This window comes from Pieris napi, chromosome 24 (genome assembly GCF_905475465.1).
Source record: "Pieris napi chromosome 24, ilPieNapi1.2, whole genome shotgun sequence".
NCBI lineage: Eukaryota > Metazoa > Arthropoda > Insecta > Lepidoptera > Pieridae > Pieris > Pieris napi.
In genome coordinates, this window is record NC_062257.1 from 6,106,356 (window position 1) to 6,124,769 (window position 18,414).

The 18,414-nt window shown below is 36.4% G+C and overlaps 1 protein-coding gene across 2 annotated transcripts in view; it reads right to left on the bottom strand.

The window, feature by feature from the left end:
* LOC125061691 (lutropin-choriogonadotropic hormone receptor) overlaps positions 1-18,414 on the bottom strand; it is a 147,654-nt gene that overhangs the window by 27,262 nt on the left and 101,978 nt on the right. For both annotated transcript variants that reach the window (XM_047667238.1, XM_047667239.1), the window contains exon 6: positions 11,898-11,969. In XM_047667238.1, the coding sequence (XP_047523194.1) occupies positions 11,898-11,969 (72 nt within the window). The remainder of the gene's footprint in view (positions 1-11,897; positions 11,970-18,414) is intronic.

Genomic DNA, 18,414 nt, shown 5'->3' on the forward strand with positions numbered 1-18,414 from the left:
TTTTTGCCTATATGTTTCGTATAATTTTGTTATATATAACTTATGTTAGCTGTAGGAATACGAAATATACTTTCCAGACTATAAAACTACTATCGTAAACAAAGTCTCAATGTAAATAAATCTTGAATATTATCTCAGTGGGTGCAAATAAAGTGAAAAATTGCATCCCCTGTGTTATTAATAGCGAGTGGAAGAAATATGGCTCCTAAATCTGATTTAAGACTGCTTTATAAATCTCATTTATTTATTACTAAGTGGCCGCGACTTCGTCTACGCAGAATTAAAATTATATTTGTCTAAATGATGTAGCGTAAAAATATTTTATCTACTTTAATTACCAGAAGCAATAAAAGTATCTATTTTCATTTAGGAATCAATTTATTACTACTAAATGTGCATTTGAAATAAATTATCAATTTTTATTGTAGTTTTGGTCACTATTTTGTCTATAATGGCTTACACATAAGATATAGATATATACTGTGGCGGGCTTTTTGTAGGACTATTTAAGATAAACATTTCCATCATACATTACATATGTGTAACTCTAGCGATAGCAATATGTTCCATGTTGGTATGAACAAAAATGGTAGGCTAAGTAAAATCACATTAAGGAGAAACGAAGTTCGCGGGGGCAGCTAGTATCGTTATCTTAATATATATATAAATTACGTGTCACGTTGTTTGTCCGCTATGGACTCCTAAACTACCGAACCGATTTCAATCAAATTTGCACACCGTGTGCAGTTTGATCTTACTTAAAAGATAGGATAGCTTATATCTCAATTTATACTCGCAATATTATTTTATATATGATAGTCAAAATTCTAACAGATGGCGCAGTGTTGAAAGTAATGGCATTACCACCAAAAAAGCATGGTGGTCCCCATGACTGGTGTTCTCCTACCGTTTCCCTTGAATAGGTTACTACTATGTAATATAACTAAAACCTTAGCCACAGCAACGCTTGGCCGGTCTGCTAGTAATATATAAATTGTAGTAAATCTGTATAATTACGTAATACTTGAACGGCCCTTTAAACAACAGACTGATATAGTTTATATTAATGTTGCGTTCTTATGTGAAAATTAAAATTTGTATAAAAATAATTTAGAAAAAAACACACAAACAAAACTTTTTGTATGGCAATCACGATTTAAACCCATTAAATTTTTATTATTTTCTATTTATCAATGTTTTATTGATACTGGGTGGCGCAAAAGTACTGGCACTAAAGAAAATTTGTTAATTTTTTTTATATGACATTTCCTGTCATTCTGTTGTTGAAAATTGTGTAATGAAAATCTAAAATACACTGAAAATAAACATGGACCGTTTTACTCTTCCACATCTTCGCGCACAGCATCGATATTTTCAGCTGAACGGCCAGCCCTGCGATTCTGTAACTCACTTTTCGAACTCACACAGCGGTTTTCGCATCGGCGGTCTCTCTCAAATCAGTCGCGAAGCAGTCATTTTATGATTTGGCATTCTAATAAACAATAAACTACAAGCACCCACCTTTTCAGAATACACAATCGCAGGGCTGTTCTTGGTCTCTCAGACTTAAGTCTATCCAAAGTTGAGCCAGTTGCTTCAAGGAGTGTGGAGTTGAAGGGATATCCTCGTTTTAAAGATGTTTAAAAATAGTTTTACGCTTGTTAAATCGTAAAGCCCAACTAAAACACAAAATCTATATTTTATATCTTCGTATCTTGTCCTTAAAATTGAACCCTTGAACCCTGAACCTTCACTAACTGGACGTCGTTATCTCCAGCTGTAACATGACACATAATGTCCGCAATGGTTTGTAGCACGACTGGCTTTTATTGCTGACACAATTGTCTTATCTACATTATCGTAATGTTGGGCGTGGTCAAAGAAACGATTGAAAAATATAAAAAAAGGGGGCAACCTTTTTAAGTCTTGACTAAAGGTTTCTGTACCTGTTTCGTGGTATAATAGGCAAGTAGGTGATCAGTCTTCTGTGCCTGACACATGTCACCCGTTTTTGCATCTTCTACCGCATTACCATGAAGAGTGTTCAGAAGATTTGTTCGGACTAATACCTACAGCTGAGGTTCATCATGAGGGTAAATTTTTTACGGATGAAACGCAATAATATTAGCGTCACGAAGATGTGCAGCGTTTTTATCGAAGAAAAGGGATATAGCGATTGAGACCGATTGAGAGAGAGTGACAAGGAACCTTATAGATATTCTATTTTTAAAATTAAAATTTCGTAACGAGAATTTATGAAAAGAGTATTTATATTTTATGCAAAATAATTTATTGAAATATCAAATGACGAAATGTTAATTAAAATGCCACGTGTTTTATTATCGAAGAAATAAATTTAAAAAATGAAATATATCATTTGTATTAATTTTCGACATTTTTAATATTTTAATGACAATTAAATTCATTGAATTCCTAATATATCTTACTTTTAAAAAATTGTTTGCCAAAGAAGTTTCACTTCTGACATGTGTACTTTGTACGCACGCACTTTTTTTTTCTCTGACAGGAGGACAGTCTACGGCTGTACTCTGAAATTCAAATGATAATTTTTTTTTGGAAATAAAGTAGTGTTGATAACTTTTATATCGATCTGAACGCTACTTTGCTAACAAAAATAATTTAAAAATTTATTCCAAACATGTTTGTTATGTTGTAATCCTATTTGCAAACAATGCTTCTTGGAAATTAATTCCGCCCAACAGAAAATTAACATATTTATTATATGTACGACTTCAGATATGTTAATTGTATATTATGTAAAAGGTAATAAAATTTTACGATTTAAGAGTGACAGATTTCTTGTTTTTGTTTTTTTTATGGCTCTGGCACGATTTGTGCATTAGCGTCAAGTATAGGATATTTTATAATTCGTGCTTGTCTTTAGAAATTCGACCGTGTCCTCCATGTACGGTTTAGGCACTCGCCCGGTACCGCACATCCCTCCCAAAGGCCGAGAACAAATTTAAATTAAATTAAAACTTGCCCTCGAACCGGGAATCGAACCCGGTACCCCTCACCTAGCTGCCACTTAATAAAACCGCTAGGCTATGAGGCCCCTGATTTCTTGTTATTCTCGTCTGTTCTACGCTATTGGATAACTGGCAGTAAATTTTAATGCCATCAAAAACATAACTTGTAAGAAAACAGTCTCGCAACGCAGATCTTTCTTAAGTCGGAATTACATTACGAAATTAGTAGCATGCATGGGAAATCAGTTTCACGAAAGTAGTTTCGATATATGCGAAAGCAATTTCGTCAAATAATTAGTGTCGTGAAATCCTCAGTTGCGCAGTAATCACCGATCAGCATCAAAGCTTTATTTTTCTATATTCAATGTAGCTAAAGAGATGCTTCTGTACAAACTTCAAAGGCTGTGTTTTTTAGCAACTGGAAATAGTTTTAAGTCTTTATTATAAGAATTTAGGGTGGCATCATGTATTAGCATCAAAATACACACAGCACAGGCACTTTCGCGACAATAGTTTCACGTCGCATCTCCATCATGAAATTAGTTGCATGAAACTAATTTCACCAAAAAATCGCGCCGGGCACGAAACTCATTTGCATTCATGAAATTATTGAATTACACGTGAAACTGTTCGTAAAACTATTGGCACGAAATTAATTTCATGCCACTAATTTCGCAATGTAATTCCGGCTTAATTGACGTCATAAATGTGAAATGTGTTATAATAGTAATAATATTTTTTTATGTTTATCAAATCAAAATTCCTCTTGCAATCTTTCTTATCTATATTGAGATTAAATGTAATAAATAAATAGTTGCGTATGAATGGCGCCAAGCGCGCTAATCAGGCATAGATAAAATATGTCATAGATTATAGATATTGCGCGCGTTTTACTCTTATAAAAATGCCTGATATATTCTTTATTACCTGTAATTACATAAATTACTGAGTTTTTTTAAGATTTTATAGATTAAGTTATTTAAACATTTCTTGAATTTTATATTTGCCGATTGCAATAGACATAGACATAGACATAACATTTATTACAAACAAAAACACACACACATAAACACACAAAATAACAATACTTAAAGAAAACATAAAATAAAATAAGACATCACAAACAATAAAAATTAGAAATTAAAATTAAGAAATTTTCTTTTGCCATTCGGTTCGCTTCTAGTGTGCAATGTGTGTGTACTGTGGTTGTAATTGGCCCTGGCTCAGCATTATGCTGAGGAGCAAGAAGTTCCACAGCGCTGGTCATTCTGCCCAATATACATAATTGTTTTTAATTTTTAATTTAAGATTTAAGTTGGCGCCTGACGGTACCAGTGACCATAGAGCAGGTGATTTTCTGAACGAAAAAGTATCGCAATACAGAGTAGAAATGCTGCCAGAGTTAAAAGTACACTGCCACAGGGACCAAACATCAAATTTGTTTTAATTTTATATTTATTCTTATTTATTAGAATAATAAATAATATTAAACTAGGAGTACATTGTCTTCACATATAATTATTTAACTAATGTAAAATAAATAAAAAAAACAAAATATTGTAAAACCTATTTTAAAAGAGTAAGAGTGGAGTTTCTTGTCCATTCTTCTCCAGACGAAACTACCTTTTGAAAGGGGCTACTAGAATCATCTTTATATATTATTTGACGTTCAAAAGTGTCATTTTAGGTGGTCTAAATGAAATAAATGATATTTTGTATTTGACTTTGGTTAATTATTATTACTATGTAGGTTGGGAATATTGTAAATATTGTATATTTATTTGTTGGAAATAAATATTATTATTATATTTTTAAACTAATTTAACAGTTAAAATCAATAGAGATTAACATATCGCTAGTGCGATAATAAATAAACTCCCACGCTCTTGTGCGTGATAAGACTATCTGGAATTGGTAAATGGACCAAGGTTTTTGGCACAGCTACAGGCTACTCACTATTCGCGTTTTCCGGAAGACCTATGTTTATATTAATTAGATTTTTAACACCTTTTACAGTAAAAGAAAAACATAACATTTATAAAATATGTCAGTTATTTTTTTCGACTGTGTATTTGCGTGTTCTTCCCACGAGAATGTAAGTGCGTGCTCCTATATCACCATGCCTCCTGCTGATAGAGGACAAATCTTTGTTTTTAATTTATTTTATTATTATTTATCACTTAAGATGTCATGTGGAACATGGTGTAATGGTTTTTTTTTTTTTTTTTAATAATATATCACTTTTCTACTCCCCTGCCATTGTGTCCAGGGACCTTTGCACATCACACGTCTCGCGAAAGACGCCCCGGCTACATCTGTAATATTTTTGTTAACAATATTCATGGGCGAGCCGGGACGCAATTCCTCGCGAGACCCGTTCTTGGGGTTTTGTTTGCCGCCTTTATATATTCCACAATTTTTTCGCAGAACCGTTCCAGGCACGATCTGTGCTTTATTAACATGTCCTGTAGGCCGTTACGGTCTACAGTCATCTGCATTTGTTGCTCCAGGTCGTGCCTGGACGATGCGAAAATAGGGCAATGTATGAGCACATGTTCTACTGTTTGTTCTTCATCGCCGCAGTCACATGCTGGGCTTGTCCTAATTTTAAACCTATGAAGGTAATGTGCAAAGGCTCCGTGCCCTGTAAGAATTTGCGCCATCTGGGGTGTGAAACGCTTCTCTTTTATTAATTTGTACGCAGTTCTAACATTTGCGATAAATAATTTTGTAGTTCCAGCTGTTTCACCCCCCAGGTAGCGTTCATTCCATACATCTAGAGTCTTTTGCCTTATCTGATGTTTTACATATGACAGGGGGTATGCGGCGTATTCAGGTTTTGACCTTAGTCTTTCCGCCGCTTCTTTTGCTAACGTGTCCGCCCTCTCGTTCCCTGGCGTACCAACGTGCGCCTTTACCCAGAAGAGGCTTATATGAGTTCCTCTTTTGCGGCACTCTTCCAGGCTCCGGCGGATCTCGGCTACCTGGGGATCGAGAGATCGTCCACTCACAATAGCATCTAATGCTGATCTAGAATCACTGTATATTTTAGCGTCACGCTTATTTTTATTTATGTGGCTAGTCGCGTTTCGTAGTGCCGTCAATTCAGCTTGAAAAACTGTGCAGTGGGGCGCCATCTTAATCATCTTGCTATTTATTTCCGTTCCATCTTTCCATTCCGTCCAAGCGGCACCCACTCCTATACTTGTTTTGCTGCCGTCCGTATAGATTTGTGTGCCGCCGTGTCCTTCGATTTCTTCCGGATTGGTGAGCATCTTGTAGTCCAGTTTTGTTTGTTTCGCCGGGTGTGGGAGATCTACGTATTTCACTCTCCTCTCTAATTCTTCGCCCTCCAGTAGTTCCGTGCTGACCCCCTTCTTATCTCGTATAAGGCAGCGGCTTCTTGAATACGGAGGTCTAGTGGAAGTATCCCGGCCAGTAGGGTTGCTGCGTGTAATGATGTCGTCCTATAAGTTTTCGCTACTTTTTGGGCAAAGCCCCTTTGAAGATGATTTAGTTTTCTGCGTACACAGATTTTATTTGTCGCGGGAGCCCACACCGCAGCCGCATACATTACGATTGGTTCAATAACGGCAGTGTACGCGGTCGCGATAACTTGCTGGTTTAGTCCCCATTCGATCTTCGCGGCTTTGGCCAGCTGCTTATATATCTGGATGGCCTTCCGGCATACCCTCTCCACATGTCTGTTAAACGTGAGTCTAGCATCCACATCAACTCCGAGAATTCGAATGTGGTTATCCATCTGTATCGGTACATTATTCATATTTAGCCGTGGGGTATCATACTTCAGTTTGCGCGTCACCACCATGGCTTTGGTCTTGTGTGGCGCAAACTTCAGTTTGTTTAGGATACCCCATCTATGTATCCGGTTCAATGTTAGGTTGAGGTTCTGCTGGATCTCACTACCGGTCTCTCCTTCCGCTATCAAAACGACGTCATCCGCAAAAGCCTGGACGTACTCACCACCATTTCGCAAGTCCTGTAGGAGCGGGTCCAATATTAGATTCCACATTGTTGGTCCCCCTATTGAACCCTGAACGCAGCCTTTGTTAGTTACTTTTTCAACCGTTTGTCCAGCGTAGGTTAATTTTATTTGTCTTTCGTGTAAGTAACTATCCATTACTTTCCTTAGTTTTAATGGGCATTGTTCTTCTGCCAGTCGGACTCTAATTTGCGGCCACCAAGCGCTGTCAAATGCGCCCTCTATATCGAGTGATACGATTGTTAGTATCTTCTTTTGTTTCAGCTTTGCGCGTATATGTGTGACTGCGTCATATAGGGCGTCTTCAGTGCTCCGCTGGGGCATGAATCCGTATTGGATTTTCGAGGTTTTCGGGACTAGATGCCACTTTAGCCGAGCGATTATCATTTTTTCGTATACTTTGCCTAGAAGAGGTAGTAAGCCTATGGGTCTGTAAGACTTCGGGTTTGTATAATCTGTCTTACCAGGTTTGCGCAATACAATTATTGTAGCCTTTTTCCACAATTTGGGGAAGTACCCTAGCTCCAGGCATTTATTTAGGACGGTGAGGAATAAGTTAGGCGCCGCGTTTATCGCGTGCCAACTTATGTCCGCCGTTATGCCATCTTCTCCGGGGGCCTTCCTCGGGTTGAAACTGAGAGCGGCGGTTTCGAGTTCAGTCATTGTAAAAGGGGGATCATAGACTAAGTTATGTCCCTCTTTATTTACTGTGTTTGATCTTCTTCTTATCAATTTGTGGTCTTCAGTTTCATCCTCACTAGTGTCTTCCGGGAAGAAGGTTCTTGCCAAGGTCTCCGCTGACTCCCTTTCGCTAATGTATCTACCGTCCCTGCGAAGTGGTAAATCCTGGACTCTGGTCTCTGTCCCTCTTATCACTCTATATATACCTTCCCACATTGTCTCTCTTTCCTGTTTCTCGCAGAACTTTTTCCAACTCTCAGTTTGGGCTTGTTTGATCCGGTTTTCATACTCTTGTTTTACCTACAACCTCTTGCCTTCTGCGTGCTGCGGCACATCTTATCCTTCTCTTTCTAGTCTCAACCTGTTTCTTGAGCACCTGTAGTTCTTCGGTCCACCAAACCATTTTTGTTTTCTTCCCGGTTTTAATTTTTGGAATTGCTATTTCACTTGATTTAATTACTACATCTGTGAATTTTTCTACAATTTGTTCCAAGTCTTCAATTTTATCTATCTTTGTTACGACGTCCTCTATTAACTGAGAATTTTCTATATTTCCTAACATTTCTTCCTTGAATTTTACCCAATCAGCTTTTTTACTGTTGTAAATTTTTGTTTTACTCTTTCTCTGGATTCCTTGATGCATTTTTGCATTAATTTTGAATAATATGGCATTGTGATCCGATGAAACCATTCCTATGTCTACTCTCCAATCTTCAATCTTTCCCAGTAGGTCACTCGTGCACACTGTTACGTCTAAGTGGCTGACTATTCTGGTTCCTCTCCTTATAACCTCAAATGTTGGTTGCTTCCCATCATTCAGTATGTGCAGGCCAAGCGCTGTTACCAGACTTCCGAAGGCTTGTCCTCTATTGTCTATTTTTGGGCTTCCCCACCACGGACTTTTGGCGTTTGCATCACCCCCTAGCACTATTCTACTATTGAGCTCATTCACCGTCGTTTCCAGGTGCTTTAGATAGGGTTCTATACAGGCTGGGTCTGGTTCCATGTAGAATGAGATTAGTGCAATGCCAGTTTGTGCCGTGGTCTTCAGTTTGATAGGCACTACATTAGTTGTTGTTAGTGCGGGGTATTGGGTAATAACAATATCCTCGTCAAAAATTAACACTGCTGCCTTTATTACTTTACCCGCCGGAGGATTCTAGCACTGCACCACTCTCACTCCCCTATAGTCTTTCACCCTACCCAGGGCTCCAATGTATGGCTCCTGTACTAGAGCGACTGTTATTTTCCTCGATTGTGCTTCACAAATAAGTTCACTCATTGCGAGTCTTTTCCTTTGCAGGTTAATCTGCACTATTTTTATCGATTTTACCGTTGGCTGGCCCTTAGCAATAAGTTACTCTGCTTCTGGCCAGGCTATCCCACCTCTTCCTTACTGGACAATGAACGTCAAAGGCTCCGTGGTCTTGTCTCTCGAAACCCATCCTTTTGCAGTTTATACAGGTGGGTTTTTCAGCTGCTTTATATTTGAGGCACTTCTCCCGCATGTGGGTTCCTCCACAGTGGGCACAGGAACAGACCAGATCGTCCTCTTCTTTGCAGTGCTTTCGCCCATGGCCATAGCCCAGACATTTCATACACTGCACCAGAGGGGACTGATCTCCAACCCACACCCTTTGAAGGTCCACATGCACTTTTCCTGCGCTAGTCAACGCTTGCCATAATTTTGGTGAGACCTGAAGAATGACGTGACCCTCATATGGGTTCCTCGCTCTGCGACGGTATTTTTCTGTTATCCTCCAGTCTTCTTCTCTTATGTGTTCTACTATTTTCCTGTTTTGTGTTCGTATTGCCTGCTTTATATCCTCTTCTGTATTGTAATTCAGCAAATTCTTTAGGATGATTAGTGGGTCTTTGTTTTCGACTTCTTTTACTTCCAGGTGCTCATTTTCACTCACTAAGTTTTGCTTGAGTCTCTCCTTTTCTTCTAGATCTCTACATCCAATTATTACTTTTCCGTTTTTGATCTTTCTAATCCTATCCACTCTAATGCCTCCCTCTTTAACATTTGCGGCTTCCCTAATTCTATTTATTACTTGGTCTCCCGTTTCCTTTTCATTTCGTGGTGCTATTATCATGGAGTGCAGCTCTACACGTCTGTTTTCCATGATAATACCGTGTTTTGGGTTGGGTGGCCTATCTCTTCTTTGGCCGCTCGTTACCTTGGCATAGGTGCGTCTCCCCTCCAACACTTGTCTCATCATTGTTGTCTGTTCTTCTATTTTTTCTTCTAGTCTCTTTTCCTTTCCATTTTGCTCACTAATATTTTCTTGGAGTAGCTTGGTAATTTCTTCTAACTTTTTAGTCTCCTTCCCTAGTCTTATCAGCTGCTCCTCCATCCCGTTTGATTTCACCTGTCGTGTGTTATCTATTTTATCATTGTCTTTTCCTGTTTCTTCCTCGTTTCCTTTGTCATTCTTTTTCTCGTTTCCCTCCCTTGTCTGGGCCTCTGCTTCTTTAACTAGCTCACAGAGTCGCTTGATAGCAGTGGTCACAGCTATTTTAATTTCACCCTTTAAAGTACGGGCAGCGTCTAGTTGAAGGAGGGCACTTTGTTGAACGGCTGTTGCCTCAGCAGCTTTGCTTCTATATGTTTTTGCGTTTGTGTAGGTTCTGACCTTCTTTTCCTCATTTGTTACCCCCTCCCACTGGTCAATGCTCTTCCTGACACCGGCGGCCACTACGGATGTCTGCACACTAAGCTTATCTTGTTTATTAGCCTCCACAATGGTCGCGGAGTGTGGTTTTGTCGGTGTGCGCAACCCAAACATTTTTCAATATTACTACAGTTTCTCTGGTCCGACACGCAGTGTACTGTGAAATCTGGCGAGCAATGTACGCCAAAGCGTCAGTATGTCATTGTTGGTACCCTTGGGCCTTGAGTAGTCTATTCTCAGAGCGCGCAATGTACCGCGAATATCTAACGAGCAATGTATGTTAACGTAATATGTCACTGTTGGTGCACTTGATTTCTGTTATCTTTGAAATGACTTTGTATAACCTCAGGATTAGTTTCGTTTATTTACATTTAGTACTATCTAATTTCACTTTATTTTCCACTTTTCGCGTAGATTTTTTTAGCGACTAATTCCTGCAAATGTTTTTACAATACAATTGTTGTGTTTTTAGCACTGATGCACTTATTTTTAACACTTTTATTATATAAAAATCCAGGAGTGATTGACAGCACGTCTTCACGAGTACTCCTTACAAACTTTGTGTAAAACAAAAAACTTGGCGATTAAAAAGAGTGGCAGTTCTTCTCTTCCGTTCTAGACCCTTGATTGAGAACTGGCAGTAAATGGAAATTAGAAGCATTCAATGTATATTTCTTTTTTGACGTTCATAAGTGAACATTGTGTTACCTATATGAATAAATGATTTTTGACTTTGACTTTGGGGGAATACATTCACAAATGGGGAATTTAATAGGCAATTCTAATAAAAATGCAATAATATAACCCAAGGTGTAAAAAATATCCATAAAAAAAGGGTGCGTGTCCTTATGTACGCGCGTAAGAAGTTATACTTCTTTGGCATTATTAAAAATCGTTTTTGATTGCATGCAAATAATAAAATACAATTAAATAATCAAAGACTGGAAAAGGAGTCATTATAGTCAATAAAGTTCAGTTTACATTTGAAAAATTACATAAATAAATATTTATTATTATTCTCTTACATTAAGCGTTATATAAATTCTATTATTATTCGAATGTTGTTTTTAAATTATGTCCAATGCCGTAGCATCTTCCGTGGACAACTTCATTCTGTTAATTTTGTGTCACGGTGCCCGCGCATCGTAAAATTTCACTCTCATCAATTTTTCATAATGTAATTCGATATATATTCGTTGTAAAGTAAAATCAGTATATTGATTAGATTATGAATGTAACTGTGTATCTAATAATCCGAAAAGAAGTTATTAAATAACTTTTGTGATAACAAAAATATATCTATAGACTTAGAAGACTTTCCACTACCACGAGATCAGCCTTGCGATTCTGTAACTCACTTTTCGAACTCACACAGCGGTTTTCACAGCGGCGGTCGCGCTCTAATCAGTCGTAAAGAAGTCATTTTACGATTTGGCATTCAGATAAGGAGGGAGCTTGTAGTTTATTGTTTGATTTTTTGATTTGAGTGTGAGCGTACGCACGAGAAACCGCCATTGCTAGTTTGTAAATAAATGTAATACTTACAAAACTCTTAGAGCTGGTGTTTGGACGAACGAGTTGGGGTCAATGTGAGAGATCCGGTTTCGTTTTAATATCCTGTAAAAAAAGTAAAATTAACTTTAAAAAAAAGGTGTATCATATTTTTTATCTGTATTTCTGGGCTAAGAGAATAAAATGTATGAAGTTTTAACTAGTTTGTGCCGTATATGAAAATAATCACGTCAAATTGATACTCTTTCTATCTCTTTCTTCTCCCTTTTTTTGAAGACGATTTTAATACTAAATTGTTTAACCTAAATTAATAAAGCTTTTTATAAATTTGACTATTTAAATGATCCTAATCCTGGGGATTTGCTCCAGTACAAACAATTTCTATGACTTAAAACTTGACGCTTAAAAAGAGTGGCGGAGACTTCCCTGCCAGTTCTTGACTTCCTTCTTGACTTACTGTTTGAAGACGTAAATTTAGAATCAATTTAACATCTTTTCTGTTGACGTTCATAAGTTTACTTGCATTATATAAAGTTATTTTGAGTTTGTAAGGGAATTAGAGAATGTCTGAATTCAATTAAATTAAGGGCGGATCGGGTTAGGGGATCACTAATCACATGAATGGTTTAGCCCCCTGAATCTATAGCGATATAGTAAGAGATGGATTGAGGAGTAAGAATGGATGAGTATTGAAGGTCCCGCACACCTGGACATTAAAAAATGTATAGCGAGTTACTCGTGGATATAGAGTGTGGAGGGGGGATGGAGATGCTCTTGCTCCAAATGAGGACCTAGAACCGAGGAATAAAGGGAGTATCCTTGAACAGTCTAAGAGGCCGTTCAATTAAGCAGATTTACTGCAATTTACCCCCCCCCCCCTCCTCTTGTCAGCAAAAGTAAGCAAAGCTCTCAAAATAGTAGTACATAAACGTATTAATATTATGTAGTAATCCTCGATGATGCATTTCCTTTTCAAGAATAGACAATGTGTGGGTAATATGTGTAAAAAAGTCATCACCAAATAAGAAAGACCCCCCCCCCCCCTTCCATAGTGCTTACGTAAAACGGCCCCTAGCCTATGACTGGCCTACAAGCTACCAGCAGTGTCTGTAGATCTCTTTCAGGGGTCAGACACTAGTCAGTTTGAGGTGAGCCCCAATTGGTAGCGTCCTGATGTACATTGTCCTAAATAAATTACATTTATACTATACAGATACTCCTTACATTCAATACAAATAAATTTAAACACACATTTCACAGTCGACTTGCAAGCTGTACAACAAAATCGCAATAATTGGGTTTTTGAAAAAAAATATGTTTTTTTTTATGTATTTTAAAACTTTATTGTTAATAATATTGATGTTTAATGCAAAAAACTTTTTTTTTTCAATTAATTATAAACAATTAAAAATTGATGAAATTTAAATAAAAATCACGTGACTATAAACGCGCCATGAATGATCGATCACCATGTTGTGACGTCAATGTTAAAGCAATTTAACAGTACAGCGTTTACGGCTATTAATATATATATATACTAGCCGATCCGGCAAACGTCGTTTTGCCATGTATATCATTTATAATAAAAAAATAGGGGTTGATCGTAGAGGGTAGAAAATTAGGGTTTGTATGTATTTTTTAATTCTGTAACATAAAAAAAATAAAAAATAAAATTTTATCTATAAATAAAAAAATAAAAATTAGGGGTGGACTACCCTTAACATCTGGCGGGCTGATTTGTGAATCTAAACCATTCCCAGATCCCCTTGAACACACACAAAAAATTTCATCAAAATCGGTCCAGTCGTTTAGGAGGAGTTCAGTCACATACACACGCACACAAGAAATATATATATTAAGATATAGTATATTTAACATATTAAATATTAATATTAATTAACAAAATTAAATAGATCAAAACACTGTATTTATTATTTTTCTATCAACTGCAATGAGTGAAAACTAACATTATGACGTCACACGCGCTCGGGTTTGGTAAAATAGTTTTGTTATAAAACATATATATGATCTTTCCCTTTATCACAATTTTTTTTGACGTGATAACGTCTTTAAAATCGTTTTAGTCGGGTGACATGTTCAGAAACTTGTGTCACACCAAAACCTCACGAGCGCGATCGCAGGTATAACGAGAGAGAGACGGACCGATCTCCCGTCTCATCTCGAGCGCTGCCAGTCATTCCGTGAATGTATGAAGAAAAATGTATATCATAGTCGAATAAGTAAACTTGTCATTTTACACCCGAAATTTATCATCAAAAGTGTGAATAAAACGATAGATGTAATTTAAAATTTGAAAAAATTGTTATCTTCATTAATTCCTTACTTCCCAAAAACTTATATCACCAATAAGACGTTATCACGTAAACATCTCGATCGTAAACCTACTTTACAAACAACCAATATTTTTTCAAAAACCCAATTGTCCTAGACTAGACTTTTCTTCTTATTTTAGATTAAGGCATATTGGTTTTTCAGGTCGCGGACAATTTACGTATTAGACAATTCGAAATGAGCTCGAATACAAATAAAACTGTTTTCTGTAAACACAATATCAGTATTGCTAAGTTGCTATATTGGCTCTTTATGCAAAGATTGGGATTGAAGCTATGACTATGAGTTTTAATAGTCTGGGATTTTTCTGGAGTTAACCAGGCGAAACGGACTGGACGCTCACCTGACGTTAAGTGATATCGCCGCCCATGGACACCCACAATAGTACGGGAGGTAGCAACGTTTGAAAAAAAAGAATTTTAGGTCAGCTGATTTTGTGATATGTCTTCCTTCTTGCACTTCCGGTTAGAGTCTGGGCAATCTGGCTGGCGGTAGTGGTTGCGTTCATTAGTGCGCATCCTATCTGTCCAGGTAAAAATCCTGGATTTTAAAAGCATTTTAAGAAGCGTAATTTTTAATTTTTCGTTTTTAAATACGTCTACCTGACATACTTTTTTTATTGCCAGACATTTTTCACGTTGCTAACTATGTGCCAGACGCAATTTTAAGTTTTATTTTTATAAAAATTTCAAAGTATTTTAGAATGTCTGTAATTTTAATATTATGTTATTTAAATATAAGAAAAACTGAAAATGAATTTGCCAGACATTAATTCGATTGCTAAGCCTTGAATTAAAATGAAAAAGTATTGGAGTATAATGCTTGTAGTACGAGCATAAAAAGGAATATAAAATTAGATTAAAATTAATAATCAACACTTTATTTAAATTGTCCTAATTACTAAATGTAAGTTATGAATAATTCATGCAACGTGAAAAATGTCTGGCAATAAAAAAAGTATGTCAGGTAGACGTATTTAAAAAGGAAAAATCAAAAATTACGCTTCTTAAAATGCAATGCTTCATCATACTGCAAAACTTTATCATTTTAATTCAAGACTTAACAACCGAATTAATGTCTGGCAAATTCATTTTCAGTTTTCCTTATATTTAAATAACATAATATTAAAATTACAGACATTCTAAAATGCTTTGAAATTTTCATAAAAATAAAACTTAAAATCGCGTCTGGCACATAGTTAGCAACGTGAAAAATGTCTGGCAATAAAAAAAGTATGTCAGGTAGACGTATTTAAAAAGGAAAAATCAAAAATTACGCTTCTTAAAATGCAATGCTTCATCATACTGCAAAACTTTATCATTTTAATTCAAGACTTAACAACCGAATTAATGTCTGGCAAATTCATTTTCAGTTTTCCTTATATTTAAATAACATAATATTAAAATTACAGACATTCTAAAATGCTTTGAAATTTTTATAAAAATAAAACTTAAAATCGCGTCTGGCACATAGTTAGCAACGTGAAAAATGTCTGGCAATAAAAAAAGTATGTCAGGTAGACGTATTTTAAAACGAAAAATTAAAAATTACGCTTCTTAAAATGCTTTTAAAATCCAGGATTATTACCTGGACAGATAGGATGCGCACTAATGAACGCAACCGCTACCGCCAGCCAGATTGCCCAGACTCTAACCGGAAGTGCAAGAAGGAAGACATATCACAAAATCAGCTGACCTGAAATTCTTTCTCGAAAACGTTGCTACCTCCCGTACTACAAAGTCAAAAATCATTTATTTCCGCCACTCTTTTTGATAGCCAAGTTTTTTGTTTTACACAACGTTTGTCATGTCACACACACATGATGCCACATGTCATCTTAAGTAATAAATAATAATAAAATAAATTAAAAACAAAGATTTGTCCTCCATCAGCAGGAGGCATGGTGAAACAGGAGCACGCACTTACATTCTCGTGGGAACAACACGCAAATACATAGTCGAAATAACTAACATGATCGCATACTGAATTCATGTATACGACGTTGACGACGAGTACGACCAGTCACCACAAGTAGCACCCGTTCACGAGTATGACGCATGGCCAGCCATCGGCCTCCTCACCATATTTTAGGGAGAGAGACAACCCGACGCATGGACGCCGCCACAATTGCCAGAAGGCAGAAGAAAAATAGGTAAAAAGACTACCTTATGAACACATCTTAAGCAGTTGGAGTTGCTTTGAGACCTAAAAGGTAACACATTACACTCATGCACTCACGCGAATTAAAGAGTTTAAAAAAATTGTAATTGTAAAAAAAAATTACGATTTACTATTAAGTTTGTTATTCACACATTATAATGCATTGTTATAATGAATTAAGATATTTTTATTTTACTTTTATATAAAGCCTGGAAGACAAGGAACAGGAACATAAGTAATATTTTTAGATTTATCTTTTCCATTTTATATCATAACGTTACCAAAAGATCGGAGATGAAAACATCGGTACAGAAAAAACTAGAATATTCATAAAGTTTTTCCTAAACAACACATAGATGAATGAATGATTGAAACGGTACGTAGGGCAACCTACTGGTCTCCAACCACTAGTCTAAGTGAGCTTCCTTCACCGCCCAACCTTGGCCCATGTGCTCAAAAGTGCCCTGGCCAACGTGATCGATGCTTTTTTTTATAGAACAGGGGAGATGGGGAGGAGGCTCATCTGATGTTAAATGATACCGCCGCCCATGGACACTCACATTGCCAGAGGGCTCGCCAGTGCAGTGCCGGCCTTTTGAGAATTGGTACACTCTATTCTTGAAGGACCCTAAGTCAAAAAAGTCGCGCTCCTTGTATTCGCAAATAATGTTGGGTTTTATGCAATATATTGCCGAAGAGGTGCAAATACTTCCGCCACCAGTAGCTTCTGCCCGGTTTTCATGGTTAGCGTTGACGCCTCAGCCATACATTAATATTTTAATTTACAGAATATTTTTTTTCTCTGCAGTTATTTGCAATCAGCCCCAAGGCTATGAGCAAATATTTTCTGTGGTGCTGTCATGTGGAGTGACTTCCCATTGGAAGCATCTACTCATCGTCTGTCTAGAGTTACTGCCGGTCTTCTAGCTCTAGAATATAAACACAAACAGAATCAATTAAATTGTATTTGGTTGAGTCTATTTCTCTTCATCCCACATGTTGGAAAAAGCTTGTCACCCTACGATAGTAGAACTACGTCTGTATCAATAAGCAGTATCTCAATTCGGATGGCTATCACAAGAATTCAATGTTTCTATTATGGTAATACAGTTTTATCTTACCCGTAAGAAACAGTGAATCAGCCGGCTTTCTCTGTGTATCTATTCATTTTATGAGGTCAATAACTAACTATAATTGCATTAAATTAACGGGTTTTCATTAAAATACCATTTTGGTATACTTAATGTTTCACGATATTGTGGAATTGTCTAGACAAAAAACAGACGCTGTCTAAAGACCTAAGTCTGACCGAAAATTTAAAAAATAAAACTGTTGAATTTTTTTTATTCACTTTTCTATTCTCTTAAACACCTTGGTTATTTTTATATAAAATAGACCCGATTTTTAAGATAATAATTTTGGTATTAATTTACTTCTTCCAAAATGGTAAAATACGAAATTAAGCTAAAAAACTGGCATACATAGGTATAACAAAAGAAAAGCAAGCTAGGATGGGAACGTTCCCTCTTTGGTGGAATTTTAATTTGGTTACATGTTACTAGTATGGATTTTCATTTTAAATATAAATATACTAATAACATAATTACAAGAAACAGTATCAAATAAAACGAATGAATGCTATCCTAAACCAAGAAACTGAAATGAGAGAGACTTATATCAGTTCAAATAATGCACCACTAGATGGCGCTGACGGACTTGTAAAACGCGCTATCGTATTATTTTAAATAGCGGAAACTACGTTTAAGCGTTCAGAAAAGAAACTGAGTTACTCCTTAGTCTCGCCTAAAGAAGTTTTACTTCAATTATTTATACTTTCTCACCTAAACTAAAAATAAGCAAAATTTGACATAAGATTATCTATTAGGAAACTTTATCAAAGTAATTTTGCTATACTTTAGCCCGTTTTTGTCAAAGGCTATTTGACACCATGAAAAACTTTTATAGGGAATAAGCGTTTTGGAATCAAATACATTAATTTATGAAAACAATAAATAAAATCCAGATTTTTATATCTCAG